The 13699-nt window shown below is 43.7% G+C and overlaps 3 protein-coding genes and 1 pseudogene across 3 annotated transcripts; all 4 read right to left on the minus strand.

The window, feature by feature from the left end:
* Positions 1–946: 946 nt before the first annotated feature.
* On the minus strand, positions 947–2540 carry LOC142790473 (uncharacterized). The gene has a single exon (XM_075885310.1). The coding sequence runs from the start codon at positions 2538–2540 to the stop codon at positions 1581–1583; it is 960 nt and encodes a 319-aa protein (XP_075741425.1). The 3' UTR covers positions 947–1580.
* Positions 2541–2690: 150 nt separating this feature from the next.
* Positions 2691–4632, minus strand: LOC142790472 (zinc finger SWIM domain-containing protein 3-like; annotated as a pseudogene).
* Positions 4560–12212, minus strand: LOC142790469 (uncharacterized). The gene is made up of 3 exons (XM_075885306.1): positions 11910–12212; positions 5472–6425; positions 4560–4580 (listed from the first exon to the last, which is right to left on the minus strand). Exons 1-3 carry the CDS (start codon positions 12210–12212, stop codon positions 4560–4562), a joined length of 1278 nt encoding a protein of 425 aa, XP_075741421.1.
* A 360-nt stretch (positions 12213–12572) lies between these two features.
* On the minus strand, positions 12573–13406 carry LOC142790474 (uncharacterized). Its single transcript, XM_075885311.1, has one exon. The coding sequence runs from the start codon at positions 13149–13151 to the stop codon at positions 12651–12653; it is 501 nt and encodes a 166-aa protein (XP_075741426.1). The 5' UTR covers positions 13152–13406; the 3' UTR covers positions 12573–12650.
* Between the last annotated feature and the right edge of the window lie 293 nt (positions 13407–13699).

Consider the following 13699-nt stretch of genomic DNA (forward strand, 5'->3'; position numbering starts at 1 on the left):
ACGCGCTCTGTAGTGGTCAGGCTCCGCCCAGAGACTTAGACAATATGAAACTAATACAGGCCATGCTGAACTGCTGCCTCAAACTGCAGCCAGTATAATGGAATCAAACTTTGCCATAGCAAACATTTAGTCTTTTACGAGAAATGATGCTGTTTTCTAGGAAATGTTTAGAATATGAACTATTTGTTAATGCATTAGGAACATCTTACATTGTAATACAATCACATAAAATTTATTTACACTTGGAAAAGTAAATTTTCACCAGCGGCCCGCATTAGCTTTCATTTTGCCGAAGTATGTGTTTCCACATAGCACAGCTTAGAAAATGAAGTCAGGCATTTAATCACAAAGGAACAAATTTTCTTCATCTGAAAGGGACGCTAAAGGCAAAAAATTTCTCTTGTTCGAATGATGAGTGAAAGTTTAAGAATGCCTAACTGCAGTATTATCTACAGGGCTTAGTTCACCAAGAAAGGAGTAAATGTATGATAAGGCTCCAGTCACCCATGCCATATTCTGCGAACTCTGTAACTCTATAAAATGACGTAGTCGAGTCCCAGAAAAAGTAATTACTGAAACTGTCCACAGTAGAAAAGACGATTTCAGCGCATTAAAATCTGGTATGAAATGCCTATTTTTTATAAGTAAGGTTTAACGTCTCAAAACCAGCATATGATTATGAGAGACCCCGTAGTGGAGAGCTCCGGAAATTTCTACCCCCTAGGGTTCTTTAACGTGCGCCCAAATCTGGTATGAAATGCTGCTTGGTTCTTTCTATTTTTTTCTTTGAACTAAGAGCCGCCGACAAGACTCATGGCTAGCTTCAATCATCCCCCAAAAACGGGGGGGGGGCAGTGAAAGTTCTCTCAAATTACCTACTTGTGCCACAGAAGTTTCTGCGAAGCTACTGACCGGTGTCTGCTCATAATAGCAAAACTTTCCTTCTACCATGCCTGCTACTACTGTATTTCACGCCACCTAAGGGACAAAATGTCAAGAAGACCTACTTGGAAAGTTATTTAAATACCAGTTGTAGCATGCTGACCACTTAATATATAACTTCTTTTTAAACAAGGCATTTTCTTAGCACGGAACAAACAGTGCACCACAAACAGTGCACCAACAGTATGCCTTTAGGGCCCCTTTAAAAGGTTTCATACATTTATATAGTTAAGCATCTAAAAAGGTTGCAACATGCTAGGATGCTCATGGTCCCTAAAATATACCGCAAAAATAATACGTTATTTACACAGTTCATTTCATTGACCGATAGGCATCAAAATTTATTAACTTTTCCTCAGACCACTTAGTTTTTAAAAGCAAGGTGCATATAGTATAATGGTTTGCATTATTTTCTGGATAAATAACGCCTGTAGAAAGTTATCTCACTGGATAACACGGACCAAAGAATGTCATTTTAAAATTCTTTGTGAGGCAGAAGAACTAAGAATGCTAATGATGATGACCGAGTATATTAATAACCTAGAGTTGGAATCTATAGAAAGGTCTCAAATCAGCAGCTATAGAACTATATGGTTTCAGTTTAAGGCTGATTTTGTTAATGGTTTAAACATGCAATATTACTTTGGAACAAAAAAGCAACTTGACTTTGGTTTTATTCTGGGCACTTGCATTGTAGCAATAGGGAAATGGACCATCTCATTGTCTGCAAGACATGATATTAAATGCCTGCGCATTAACGTCTTATCAAAAGCAACGGTGCACGGGTCGACGCCAGATGCAATGGTGAATGCATTAGCAATGGCAAAAACGCCACAGTCATAACAGTTCTCTTGACGCTGTACTGCCTTAGCGTGAATGGTGAGAGTATTAGAAGCTAGACTCATTATGTTCATAACTTGAGTTGCTACACTTGGCATAATGTCCTGGTCTAACGAATCATACAGAAAAACACTGTTTGTAGGGGCACCATAATTTTTCACTGTAACCCAATGCCCAGGAGTATGCAGAATTTGAATAAAGTTGTCTCGCTTCTCAAATGTCAAGCTCTCCCCAAGAAGAACATCCTGATAATTGCACAGACCAGGAAACTGACGCGAAATATTAAGTTGCGCTGCATTTACGATTGCATCTGACAGCCATCCCGTGCCTTGTAAGGCCACTAAATCAGAGAAACTTATTTTGTACGGTTTGCAATTATTTGGACCACAAATCGCGTCAGCTATGGGGTCACTAATTTCTTCCACTGTTCTACCAACGACTGTCACAGGTGCCTTTTCTTTAAATTGAGAGTTTTTCAAAACATGCAAACGTAGTCTTTTTTCTCCCCGCTTCGTATCATGTGCACATCTCTTACGTGGTCGGCCGCGAGCGGATTTAACTAGAGGTATGCTAAGCGCTGTCAGTTGCTGTGCAAAATCACTAGGCGAAAAGCTAGTGTCCGATGTCTTTGCTAGAACCTGACATACCTTATCATCATGCGAGGCTATAGTAAAGTTAATTTCATCTTTTGAATCAGATTTAACTTGACCAGATTGCACTTTCAGTTCCGATTTATCTTCTGTGGAGCCCTTCTTCATAGTGCCATCATCTACAGACTTGGCCAATAGATAGTCGTTCAGGTCTACACTCCACGAATTACTTACTTCTTTTGACTTTTCTAAGCTTTTTCCTTCCCCACTAACTGGTTCATTACTTTGTGCTATTTTAGGAAGGGGTGAATCATGTTTCTAATTTCTAGGGTAAGTAACAAGATTTTGGAAAAAGTCCTCACACTCGCTCAATTTTTCGCAAAGTTCAGTTGCGCTACATTGGGCTAGTACATTAGCCACTTCCTTTGAAAGTTCCAACAGACGTGCATATGCATATTTATATCTGGCCTCTGAGTTATCAAGTTCTGGCTGTACCTTTTTTACCATGCTTGTGGTTAAAATGCTTAGTTTGTCTGGTGACACTGTCTGGTCGGTCTGCACAAAATCAGATTTAAGCCAGCGCTTTGACACACAACGTTCATCAAACAGTTCCATATTATTTTTTGATCTAGCTGCAAGAATGTGCCTGCAGGGCAGCTGGTACTGCGCATTAAATGTGCATATGCATGTCCTCATATTATTAGTAACTTCATAAAGCTTACTGCCAACAAAAACGGTGCATTTGCCATCACAGACAACACAGTCTCCTGGATATTTCATAAACAGCCCATATTCTTTACATACCAATTTTCTAGCATATTCGGTGCATTTTGCTGACACCTCACTGCAAAACTTATCAGTCTTACTGGTGTCAATGCAAGTTCTCATTTCTTTATATTGCATATGGCTGAGTGCTAGAGCATCGTGGGTTACATACCTTATCAGAGCTTTCACTGCTTCCACTAAGCGCATGTCACGTGTTAGATAATTTTTTAACTTTTGATTATGGCTTTCCATTCGATTGTTAGTATTATTTCCTAAACTACATGCATTTGCACGATAAGCATGAACCCACATGATCTTGCAGCTGTGCCAATTTTCTTAAAAGTACTGCACAAGGGCTTTGTCATTTTCAAGTGCTTTTTCCAAGTCCTGCAAGTGCCTTTGATATATATCTACGGTATGTGCAAAAACCAGTTTCGTAATTATATCTTTAACATACTTCTTATCTAGACTGTTTGACTTATGCTGCATCACTTTCGTGTGTAAGTACTTTAACACGTGCCACGAACACAACAAGATTCTACATTTGGCCAGAAGCTGCTGAATTATATTCATTTCATTTAAATCTTTGTCCATTACCACAATTTTGCACTTCTCCTCTACGACAGGATTCAAACAAAGGAATGTCTCTAGGAAAGACGTTAATATTTCTGATGTCTCCCGCTGAACAAATGCATAACATACAGGCCTCCCATGGCTTGTTCCATCTTCACACATAATCGAATGCAAGATATACCCTTCTTTATTAACTTTATACGTACCATCAAAGAACAACACTTCAGGGTATTTTTCTAGTAACTGGGCCATATGCTCTGATTGAAGCAATATGTACAAGAGACCATTTTCTGTATTCTTGTCAATATGAACCTTCCACCCAGAGTTTTCTGAAAACAATTCGTTGATTTTTTCTAACAGAAGGGCTCCATGATGAGCATTGTCCTGAATTTTTTGAACCGTTCTATGCTTCATGTTTATAATATCACGAGAAGTAACGTGTTTTCCCGTTTTCCTCAGAATGGCATCCTTTAGTTCTTTAGGTTTCACATTACAAGAAATCAACTCCTGAAGTTGCTCCTCGGGACCTATTTTATGGTTGTGCACACCCGCTAAATTTACAACTTCATAATAGGGCTGTAGAGAAACCCGCAGCGCAAGCTTCAGTTCAACGTTGCAACCTGTACAGTTGAAGCGTTGATTGGGTCGAATATTTTGTCCCCCCAGATTTGGATGCCCTGCGTGGCAACAGACAAATTTAACTCGAACATAAGGAAAGTCTGCTTTGTTTAAATCTTTCTCAGTACACAATGGGTTTTTATCTGATTTTTCAATACGCATCGGATGGAACCCTTCACTTTTCCATCCTTCAGCTAGCTTTAAACTCCTTATAAGTGCTGAATGTGCTCCCTACAGAAAGATTTCCTCCACCTGTGCAAATATGGCTGTGTGACAATTTTGCTGAAGTTGCTCTGTGCTCACCACGAAGTGTGGAAGCGCTGGTGTCAGCTGCATTGCTGCCCTTGCAGAGAACCACACCTTCTGACTGGGGGCTCACCGTGGATATAACGTCGCAGGCGTCGGGTGGCCCACAGTCAGAAGGTGGGCTCTGCTAAAAAGCAGCAGAGCACAGTGGCACGGCAGTAGGCCCAGTCTTCTTCACTTTGTGGTGCACACTCGCACCACTGACAAGAGCAGGAGAAACTGGTTTCTTGTTACTGTGCCCTGTCCTATTTTCGACTCAACCCCCTTTTCTACATGGGGATCACCACGAAGTGTGGAAGCGCCGGTGTCAGCTGCACTGCTGCCCTTGCACAGAACGACACCTTCTGACTGGGGGCTCACCGTGGATGTTACGTCGCAGGCGTCGGGTGGCCCACAGTCAGAAGGTGGGCTCTGCTCAAAAGCAGCAGAGCACAGTGGCACAGCAGTACGCCCAGTCTTCGTCACTTTGTGGTGCACACTCGCACCACTGACAAGAGCAGGAGAAACTGGTTTCTTGTTACTGTGCCCTGTCCTATTTTCGACTCTAACCCCCTTTTCTACATGGGGATCACCACGAAGTGTGGAAGCGCCGGTGTCAGCTGCACTGCTGCCCTTGCACAGAACCACACCTTCTGACTGGGGGCTCACCGTGGATGTTACGTCGCAGGCGTCGGGTGGCCCACAGTCAGAAGGTGGGCTCTGCTCAAAAGCAGCAGAGCACAGTGGCACGGCAGTACGCCCAGTCTTCGTCACTTTGTGGTGCCCACTCGCACCACTAACAAGAGCAGGAGAAACTGGTTTCTTGTTACTGTGCCCTGTCCTATTTTCGACTCTAACCCCCTTTTCTACATGGGGATCACCACGAAGTGTGGAAGCGCCGGTGTCAGCTGCACTGCTGCCCTTGCACAGAACGACACCTTCTGACTGGGGGCTCACCGTGGATGTTACGTCGCAGGCGTCGGGTGGTCCACAGTCAGAAGGTAAGCTCTGCTCAAAAGCAGCAGAGCACAGTGGCACAGCAGTACGCCCAGTCTTCGTCACTTTGTGGTGCACACTCGCACCACTGACAAGAGCAGGAGAAACTGGTTTCTTGTTACTGTGCCCTTTCCTATTTTCGACTCTAACCTCCTTTTCTACACGGGGATCATCACGAGGTGTGGAAGTGCTGGTGTCAGCCGCACTGCTGCCCTTGCGCAGAACCACACCTTCTGACTGGGGGCTCACCGTGGATGTTACGTCGCAGGCGTCGGGTGGCCCACAGTCAGAAGGTGGGCTCTGCTCAAAAGCAGCAGAGCACAGTGGCACGGCAGTACGCCCAGTCTTCTTCACTTTGTGCTGCATCCACACACCACCGACAAGTGCAGGAGCGCGCACAGGGTGCCGTTTTACTTGAGCGAAAACAGTCACAGCTGAAGCCCTGGTGCATGCCACTGCAGTTATTGGCAGCGAAGGGTACCCATGAGCAGGGTCTGTTTCTGTGACCTTAGGTGTCACTGACATCGCACTGTGACATTGTAGGGTAGCAGAATCAGACTTCCGTGCAACGTCCGACCACATTTCCTTGCATGGAGATGCAGGGGCTACAACAAGCATAGGGTCTGTGGAAAGAGCTGGGAAATGAGTTACATTATTCCAATACTGTGCCAGCCCTTTTGACTGATCACTGTACTGGAATCGAAGCTTCTTGTGGTCCTTTTCTTTCTGGTGCTGCTGCTGTAATGCTCCATTGTGGCTTGCCTCAAGGTCCTTGCTTGCTTCCTTGATGGCTGCACGTAGCAGGCACCCCAACAGCTGGAACACAGAAGAGCACATTTACAGTTGAACCCCACCATAACGGAAGCCCCAAAGAATGAAGTTCTCATAGCAATGAAGAAATATAACGTCCATGATGAACATTCATTGAGTACAAGGTGTTTGCTCTCTCTCAACAGCGAAGAGATTTTAAAAGCACTCCCAAAATACATGTTAGTAATATGCGACTGTTTTAGACCCTTAAACTAGGTGAGAAAGTAGATGTAAAAAAATTGCAGCGGCGCTCATTTCACAAGTCGGGCACTTGGGTATTTGCCAAAAGGCATTGGTGCAACCATTGCTGTTTACATTGTTGGACAATGATGATAGCAAAATGACTTCTTTTTCTTCAAAAGAAGACTTTTTGCTAATGCTTCTGTTGGTACAAGGTGTTTGCTCTCTCTCAACAGCGAAGAGATTTTAAAAGCACTCCCAAAATACATGTTAGTAATATGCGACTGTTTTAGACCCTTAAACTAGGTGAGAAAGTAGATGTAAAAAAATTGCAGCGGCGCTCATTTCACAAGTCGGGCACTTGGGTATTTGCCAAAAGGCGTTGGTGCAACCATTGCTGTTTAGGTTGTTGGACAATGATGATAGCAAAATGACTTCTTTTTCTTCAAAAGAAGACTTTTTGCTAATGCTTCTGTTGGTAACTATATCAGCACATGACATATAATGTGCCATAATTTCGATAGATGTTCTGTAGACTGCCTAACTTCTTGCTGATGTGCTTCTGTCCAAACGCATGCCAAGACCTCACAGAAATTGCTTACGTACAGTGTTGTTTGGCATTTCAGCTTCAATGGAGCGACACCAGGTGCTGTTGGTCTACATGACTTTGTGTGAGCTGATGCCGACCTGATCGAATGCGAGGAGTTCTGCAATTTTCAGGTAACTCAGAAGGCAGCCACGTGACCCAAAATTTTTTCTCTGAGAAAAATTTTACCACTTCACTATTTTAAACACAGTGCTCCAGCAAGATTTTTTTTCCAATACATTTAAGACGGTTGCCAAAACGGCTGGGACGTTCGATGTATAATGATCGAATTACATAAATGACTTGCAGAATTTTTACTTTATATATCAGACATTGCTGCCCTGTTTTGGAAACAAGTAAGGCATATCAGACATCTCATTTTCAGTATTTCAATTAAGAGAATAAAATGGGCTAACATGGGTTTGATGAAATATGATCTGTGTTCATAACAATAACAGTAACAGTAGTATTGATCTTTCCTTTGATGCACAATAGGGAATTCACATTTACACCAGATGCTTGTCAACTCATGGCAGAGATAATGCACATAAGGGAGGTAACCTCACTGGCCTCCTTAGTAGTTCTTGTCAGATTGCTTATTCTGCACTTCTGAGTAAAGGAGCTGCTGTTGCATAAAGGCTGTGCACCAGTGAGCTTACCCGTTGGCGCCTCTCAAATATACTGTGGTAATGAACACACAGTAAAACCCGCTTATATCATTGGTAGCCGAAGTCGCAAATAGTCCCACCGCACACGTCATTTCACTCTAATCAAATCATTTCGGAAGGCTCTACATGTGCAAAACATGATCAACAAGCAGCCGCTCGATTCCGACGATCTAAGCATTTTATTTTATTTTTATTCATGATATACTGCGAACCATTTAAGGTCCAAGCAGGAAAGGTACAGCAAGTTCAAAGGTAAAATAAAAGTACAACAAAGTTACAACAAAATTGATACTGTTACACACGAAATGTAAGAAAAACATAGCAATCACCATCAAATTATACTCGTTTCCAGAGGGCTGAGTACACCCACTGCAACACAATCCATAAGCAAAGCACCACACTCTTAGGCACACAACAAATTGTTAAATCAAACAAGTATTGTGAAAGCCAGGAAACACAAGGCGCATTTCACGGTGAAAAGGAAAGAAGAGTAGAGTTTCGGGGCAACAAATTCCACTCAGAGATTGATTTCGGGAAAAAAGAGTGTTTGTATAAATTAGTTCTTGCGAAAATTGGCTTGATGCTACAGCTGTTTTTGTGACGAGAAGGCCTGGAAGAATCCTTTACCATGTAGTTTTCTGGCTTTATTTCGAGTTAAGAAAAATATATTAGACGGAGTAAGTTAAGTAAAGCAGCTCGTCGTCTGTCCTCAAGAGGTTCAAGATTTGCCAACTGCAACATCGCAGAGGGGGATTCGCGGCGTCTATACCTACTGTAAATAAAACGGGCTGCCAGGCGCTGAATTTTTTCTATCTTTTGTATATTGCTCTTTGTGTGAGGGTCCCATACTACGGAGGCGTACTCCAAGGAAGGCCTTACCATTGTTTTGTAAGCTTTAAGCTTTAAGGAACTGGGGGCATTAGCTAATCGATGCTTTAGAAACCCTAGTTTTTTACGTGCGGAAGAGCACGTATTTACTATATGGGTTGTCCAGTTGAGGCTTGAGGTAATTGTAACACCCAAATATTTATATTCTTCGACTTGTGTAATCTATGACCCTTTTATCTCATATTTAAAGTGAAACTTGTTGATTTTGTTGGTGATACACAAGTGAGCAGTTTTTTCTAGATTAATTACCATGTTCCACTCGGAACACCAAGTTTCCAAGTTACCGACGTTTCTGTTTAAAACTTGTTGATCTGCCGTTGAGTTTATGACTTTGAAAAGAATGCAGTCGTCTGCGAACAGTTTAACTGATACGCTGGTATCTATTGCTTGAGCCAAATCATTAATATAAATGTTAAATAAAACAGGACCGAGTACGGACCCCTGCGGTACTCCGGAAAAAACGTCTAAGAAACGCGAGCGCGAGCCCTCAATCTCTACGTATTGTTTTCGGTTTAGTAGGTAAGATGTGACCCAATTTGTTATATCTGAAGGAACGCCAATTGACTTCAGTTTATTTATTAATTTTTTATGGGGAACTTTGTCGAACGCCTTCGAGAGGTCAAAAAAGATCACGTCAACCTGGCTACCAGCATCTAGAGCCTTCGCAAATTCATTAATTGTAGTTCATAACAGCGTAGTAGTAGAAAGACCTCGTCGGAAACCGTGTTGGTGCTCAGTGAGAATATTTTGGGATTGAAGAAAGTTATTGAGGTATTTTGCGATAATATGTTCCAGCAGTTTACAACAATGACAGGTGAGAGAGATGGGCCGATAGTTACAAAAATTGAGACGGTTACCCTTCTTATACACAGGAGTCACACGTGCAATACGCCAATCATCAGGTATCGCACCAGACGAAACGGATTTCTGCAAAATGACTACAAGGAACCTGGCTAACAGTGTAGCATAGCGTCTGAGAAATGCGGAAGGGATATCATCAGGGCCTGTCGATTTTTTCGGATCCAATCGCAAAAGCAATTCTGTGACACCTTCCAAAGAAATCTGAATGACACCACAATCATCATTTTCACAAACAGCCCCGTTTAAAGGATCTGACGTTGAAAACACACTTTGGAAATACTCGTTAAACACCTCCGCCACTTCTCTTGGATCAGTAAGTACCCGATCACCCTTGGCGATTTGATCAAGCCTCGTGCCACCCTTATGAGATAAAAATTGCCAGAATTTAGAGGGACTTCCGGATACAAAACGATTGAGTGTCACATTAAAGTAGTGATCCCTAGAAGCAGCTAATTTGGACTTTAATGTAGCCTGTAAATTAGAAATGTCTGCTTGAGCAGCATTGGAACGTTTCCGCAAGCGTTTTAATTTGCGCTTCACATGAATTATTTCTCTATTTATCCACGGATTCGTCCTGCCAACTTTTTTCACTTTATCTGGAATAAAATGCTGGATACAGAAATGACAGTGCGCTTTGAACTTTGTCCATAATGTATTGATGTCATCACTATCATCAAACAAAACAATGGCTTCCTCGAGATAATTAGTTATATTTACATCATCTGCAGATGTGTACTGCTTTATAGTAATAGGTTTGTATTGGGGTGGGTTGGATTGGCGTGGGAGCAATGACGTAAAGTATACCAATTTATGATCTGAAATTCCATCACAAATATCGGTGGTAATGTCAGTTATAGTTGAGGAGCACAAGACGAGATCTAGAATCGAAGACGTACAGCTTGTCACCCGAGTGGGAAGTAAAACGGTTTGGGTCAGATTAAACGCCAAGAGCATGTCCAGAAAAATTTCAGAATTCGGTATGTCTGTTGGGCCGCACTTTAGCGTTTCCCAATTAATACAAGGCAGATTGAAATCCCCAACAACTAAAAGAATTTGGTTGCGATACTGATTTAGCTTGTAAAGTTTTAACAAGAAATCTGGCTCAGCATTGGGCGGTCTGTACAGACCTACGACGATGATTTGGTTTCCTAAAAATTCACATCTGCAAAGCACACTTTCGCGGTCGACATCAATCTCGGGCAATTGATGTGACGGCACACCACTTTTGACAAGAACTGCAGTGCCACCGCCCCTTGTTTTGCGATCCTTACGATAGCACGTATATGAAGGCGGAAACACGCAACTATCTCGATCGTCAGGGTGCAACCAGGTTTCTGAAATTACGGCTATGTGAGGATCATAGGATAGCAGAACATGTTCAAACTGTTCTTGTTTGTTCCGCAAGCTCTGTGCATTGAGGTTTATCAAACGAAGCCGCTTGTGCGCTAAGGTTTGCTCGTCATTGTGATGTCAATCTTCTGAGCGCGCAGCGCTGCGCAACAGTTTTTTACGGTTTTGATGCTCGTCCCATACGTAGACGTCATTATGGATGTAAAGCTTATCATAAACTAAGTACGCCTTATCACCCTGACTTCTGTTGTCCTTTACTGTTTTCCAGAGCCTTTTTCGTAGCTGAAGTGTTGCTTGCGAGTAGTCGTGAGATATTGATACACCCGAATCTTTTAGTATGCTACACTTCTTGAAAAGCAAAAGTTTTTCGTTGTAATTGTACAACCGCACAATGACCGGCCTTGGGCGTTGTTCATTCACCCGTCCAATTCTATGAATGCGCTCCACGGAAGTAACTGTGACCTTTAGGGTGTCTTGGAAAACTTTAGAAACAACTTTGTCTTCCAAAATTTCTCTGTTTTCGTCTGGTCCTTCCGGTATGCCGAATACGACCAAATTATTCCTTCTTGAACGATCTTCGTAATCGACAAGCTTTTTGTCTTGTTCTGTCAGAGCCTTTTCTACGCGCTGTATTCTTCCCTCCAGTTTCTTTATTTTTTCTTCGTTCGCCTTTGATACCTTTAATACTTCGTCTAGTTTGGAAAGTTTTTTGTTAATGTCTGAAAGTATGGTGTCGCGTTTCTTTTGTTCCTCTTTAGATTGTTTTAGTTCAGCTAGTATACTATTTATAAGTTCCTCAAGATCTGGACCAGGGTTGCTCTCCACATCACCACACAGCAAAATCGTCAAGACAGACCAGCAATCGTCAACAATTTGGACACATTGCCGAGGGCACGGCAGAATCAAAAGAGCGTAGCAACTAGTACGGACAGATGAATTAGGGGTGTGAAAACTGACCTGCACGACAATCCTTGCAAGCTTAGACATGTTGTTCTGAAGAACGTTGCCGTGCCCTCTGAGGCGGAAGGCGAAATCTTGGTGCTTTATACTCGGCTCCACTGACGTCACCGATGACTGAAGCCAACGGCGTGGTTCACTGGAGACGAGGGTGCGTAGCTGCGATGTCGACGGTGGTTTCCACGTGCCTGGAGCGCGATCCAGTGGCGCATGCCCAGAGTGGGATGGCCGTCCAGTATCAGGCAGCGGACCAGGCTTGACAAGAAGAAACACCTGCACGACAATCCATGCAAGCTTAGACATGTTGTTCTGGAGAACGTTGCCGTGCCCTCTCTTATGCAACTTATGTTCAAAGGTCGTCCGTGGACCTGCAGTGCCAACATAACGAATTAACTCTGGAAAAAACGAAAAAGGCCGTAGCGGAATGCCGCTAACTAAATACTCCAACGTCCACGTTTACGTGGCCTTCACCGCGCGGTACCACATTGCGTGGAAATTATATGTAGGACGACTATCACAGCTACACACGCCTAATTTCACCTAATTTTATCTTTTCCGGGCGCTTTCGATGAAGCACGTGCACTGTAGCGCTGCAAGCACGCTTACGTTTTCTTGGAGGATTGAATTCGTATCTTCTAAATGCAACAATTGCAATATGTGTCGTTGACTCGTCGCTAACCCGTAACTTTGATCGTCCGCAGCCGCTACCGACTAGGCAGCTAGCCCCTTATAACATCCACATTAATTGCTTACCTGGCTACCATGTTTCGTCGGGTGCACGCCGTCAGCCTTCAGCATCCCCATTAGCTCGCATGTGCCGTCCACGAAACCGTAGCCGTTCTTGTGGCACAGCGCCTGCAAAATGGCATTCGTCTCCCCGGCATCCATGTTGAACGCCTCCAATTCTCCGACAGACAGCGCCCACTGGCACTTGCGCAAACTCGCTTGTCTCGGCAGAATTGCAGACACTACAACACGGATTGACGGATTGACATCAAGAATTCTGGAGATCAGTGATCGGAACCTGGCAATCAGCACGAGGGGTTCTTCACCGACATTGTTAGTGCCAATGTGAAGAACGACCACGTGCACATCTGCCAGAGAATGAGCAATTAAAGAGAACAATTTCTCGATCCGCACACCGCTGAATGAGCGAACCTCGACATGTGTCCTGGAGCTCAATGTGAAACACCCTGTGAGGTACTTCAACATTGAGTCTCCGGCAACGAGTGCACGGGTCATGTTAGGGTTGGCTTTTCAGCAGCTGCACACGAACACTTCAAGCACACTTAGATAGAGAAATAAATGCGAACAAGCTACAACGCGAAAAGTGCAACAGAATTGACAGGCACAACTGGAAGATCACATGCAATCTCCAACACGATACGGTAGCAGAATCCGCCGGCTGTCAACGGTTAGAATGGTCCGCACAGTCAACCGCACAACCAACGCCGACTGCGTTGACACAACTGACCACCACTGAACAACGAGGGCAGTAGGTCCGTGGTTCACCTGCACCAATTGGAACCAGTTCACGACTGTGCACGCGAAGTTCAGAAATTGTGCAGCGTGAGTTCAGCGGTGCAGGCACAGCGCGACCCCCGGAACGAATGACGATGAGCCAACAGTTTACGCCGTACAGCTAACATTGAACGATGGCGAACCACACATGTGGACAGTTTATGAGGCGCAAACATAATGGCGAAACACACCGCGTTTGAAGAGGCGGGTATGAAGCCTAAGCCACCTACACTAAAGTGCTGCATCGTCTGCTCAGCTGCACATGCGAC

The sequence above is a fragment of the Rhipicephalus microplus genome, unplaced genomic scaffold, assembly GCF_043290135.1.
Source record: "Rhipicephalus microplus isolate Deutch F79 unplaced genomic scaffold, USDA_Rmic scaffold_113, whole genome shotgun sequence".
Lineage (NCBI taxonomy): Eukaryota > Metazoa > Arthropoda > Arachnida > Ixodida > Ixodidae > Rhipicephalus > Rhipicephalus microplus.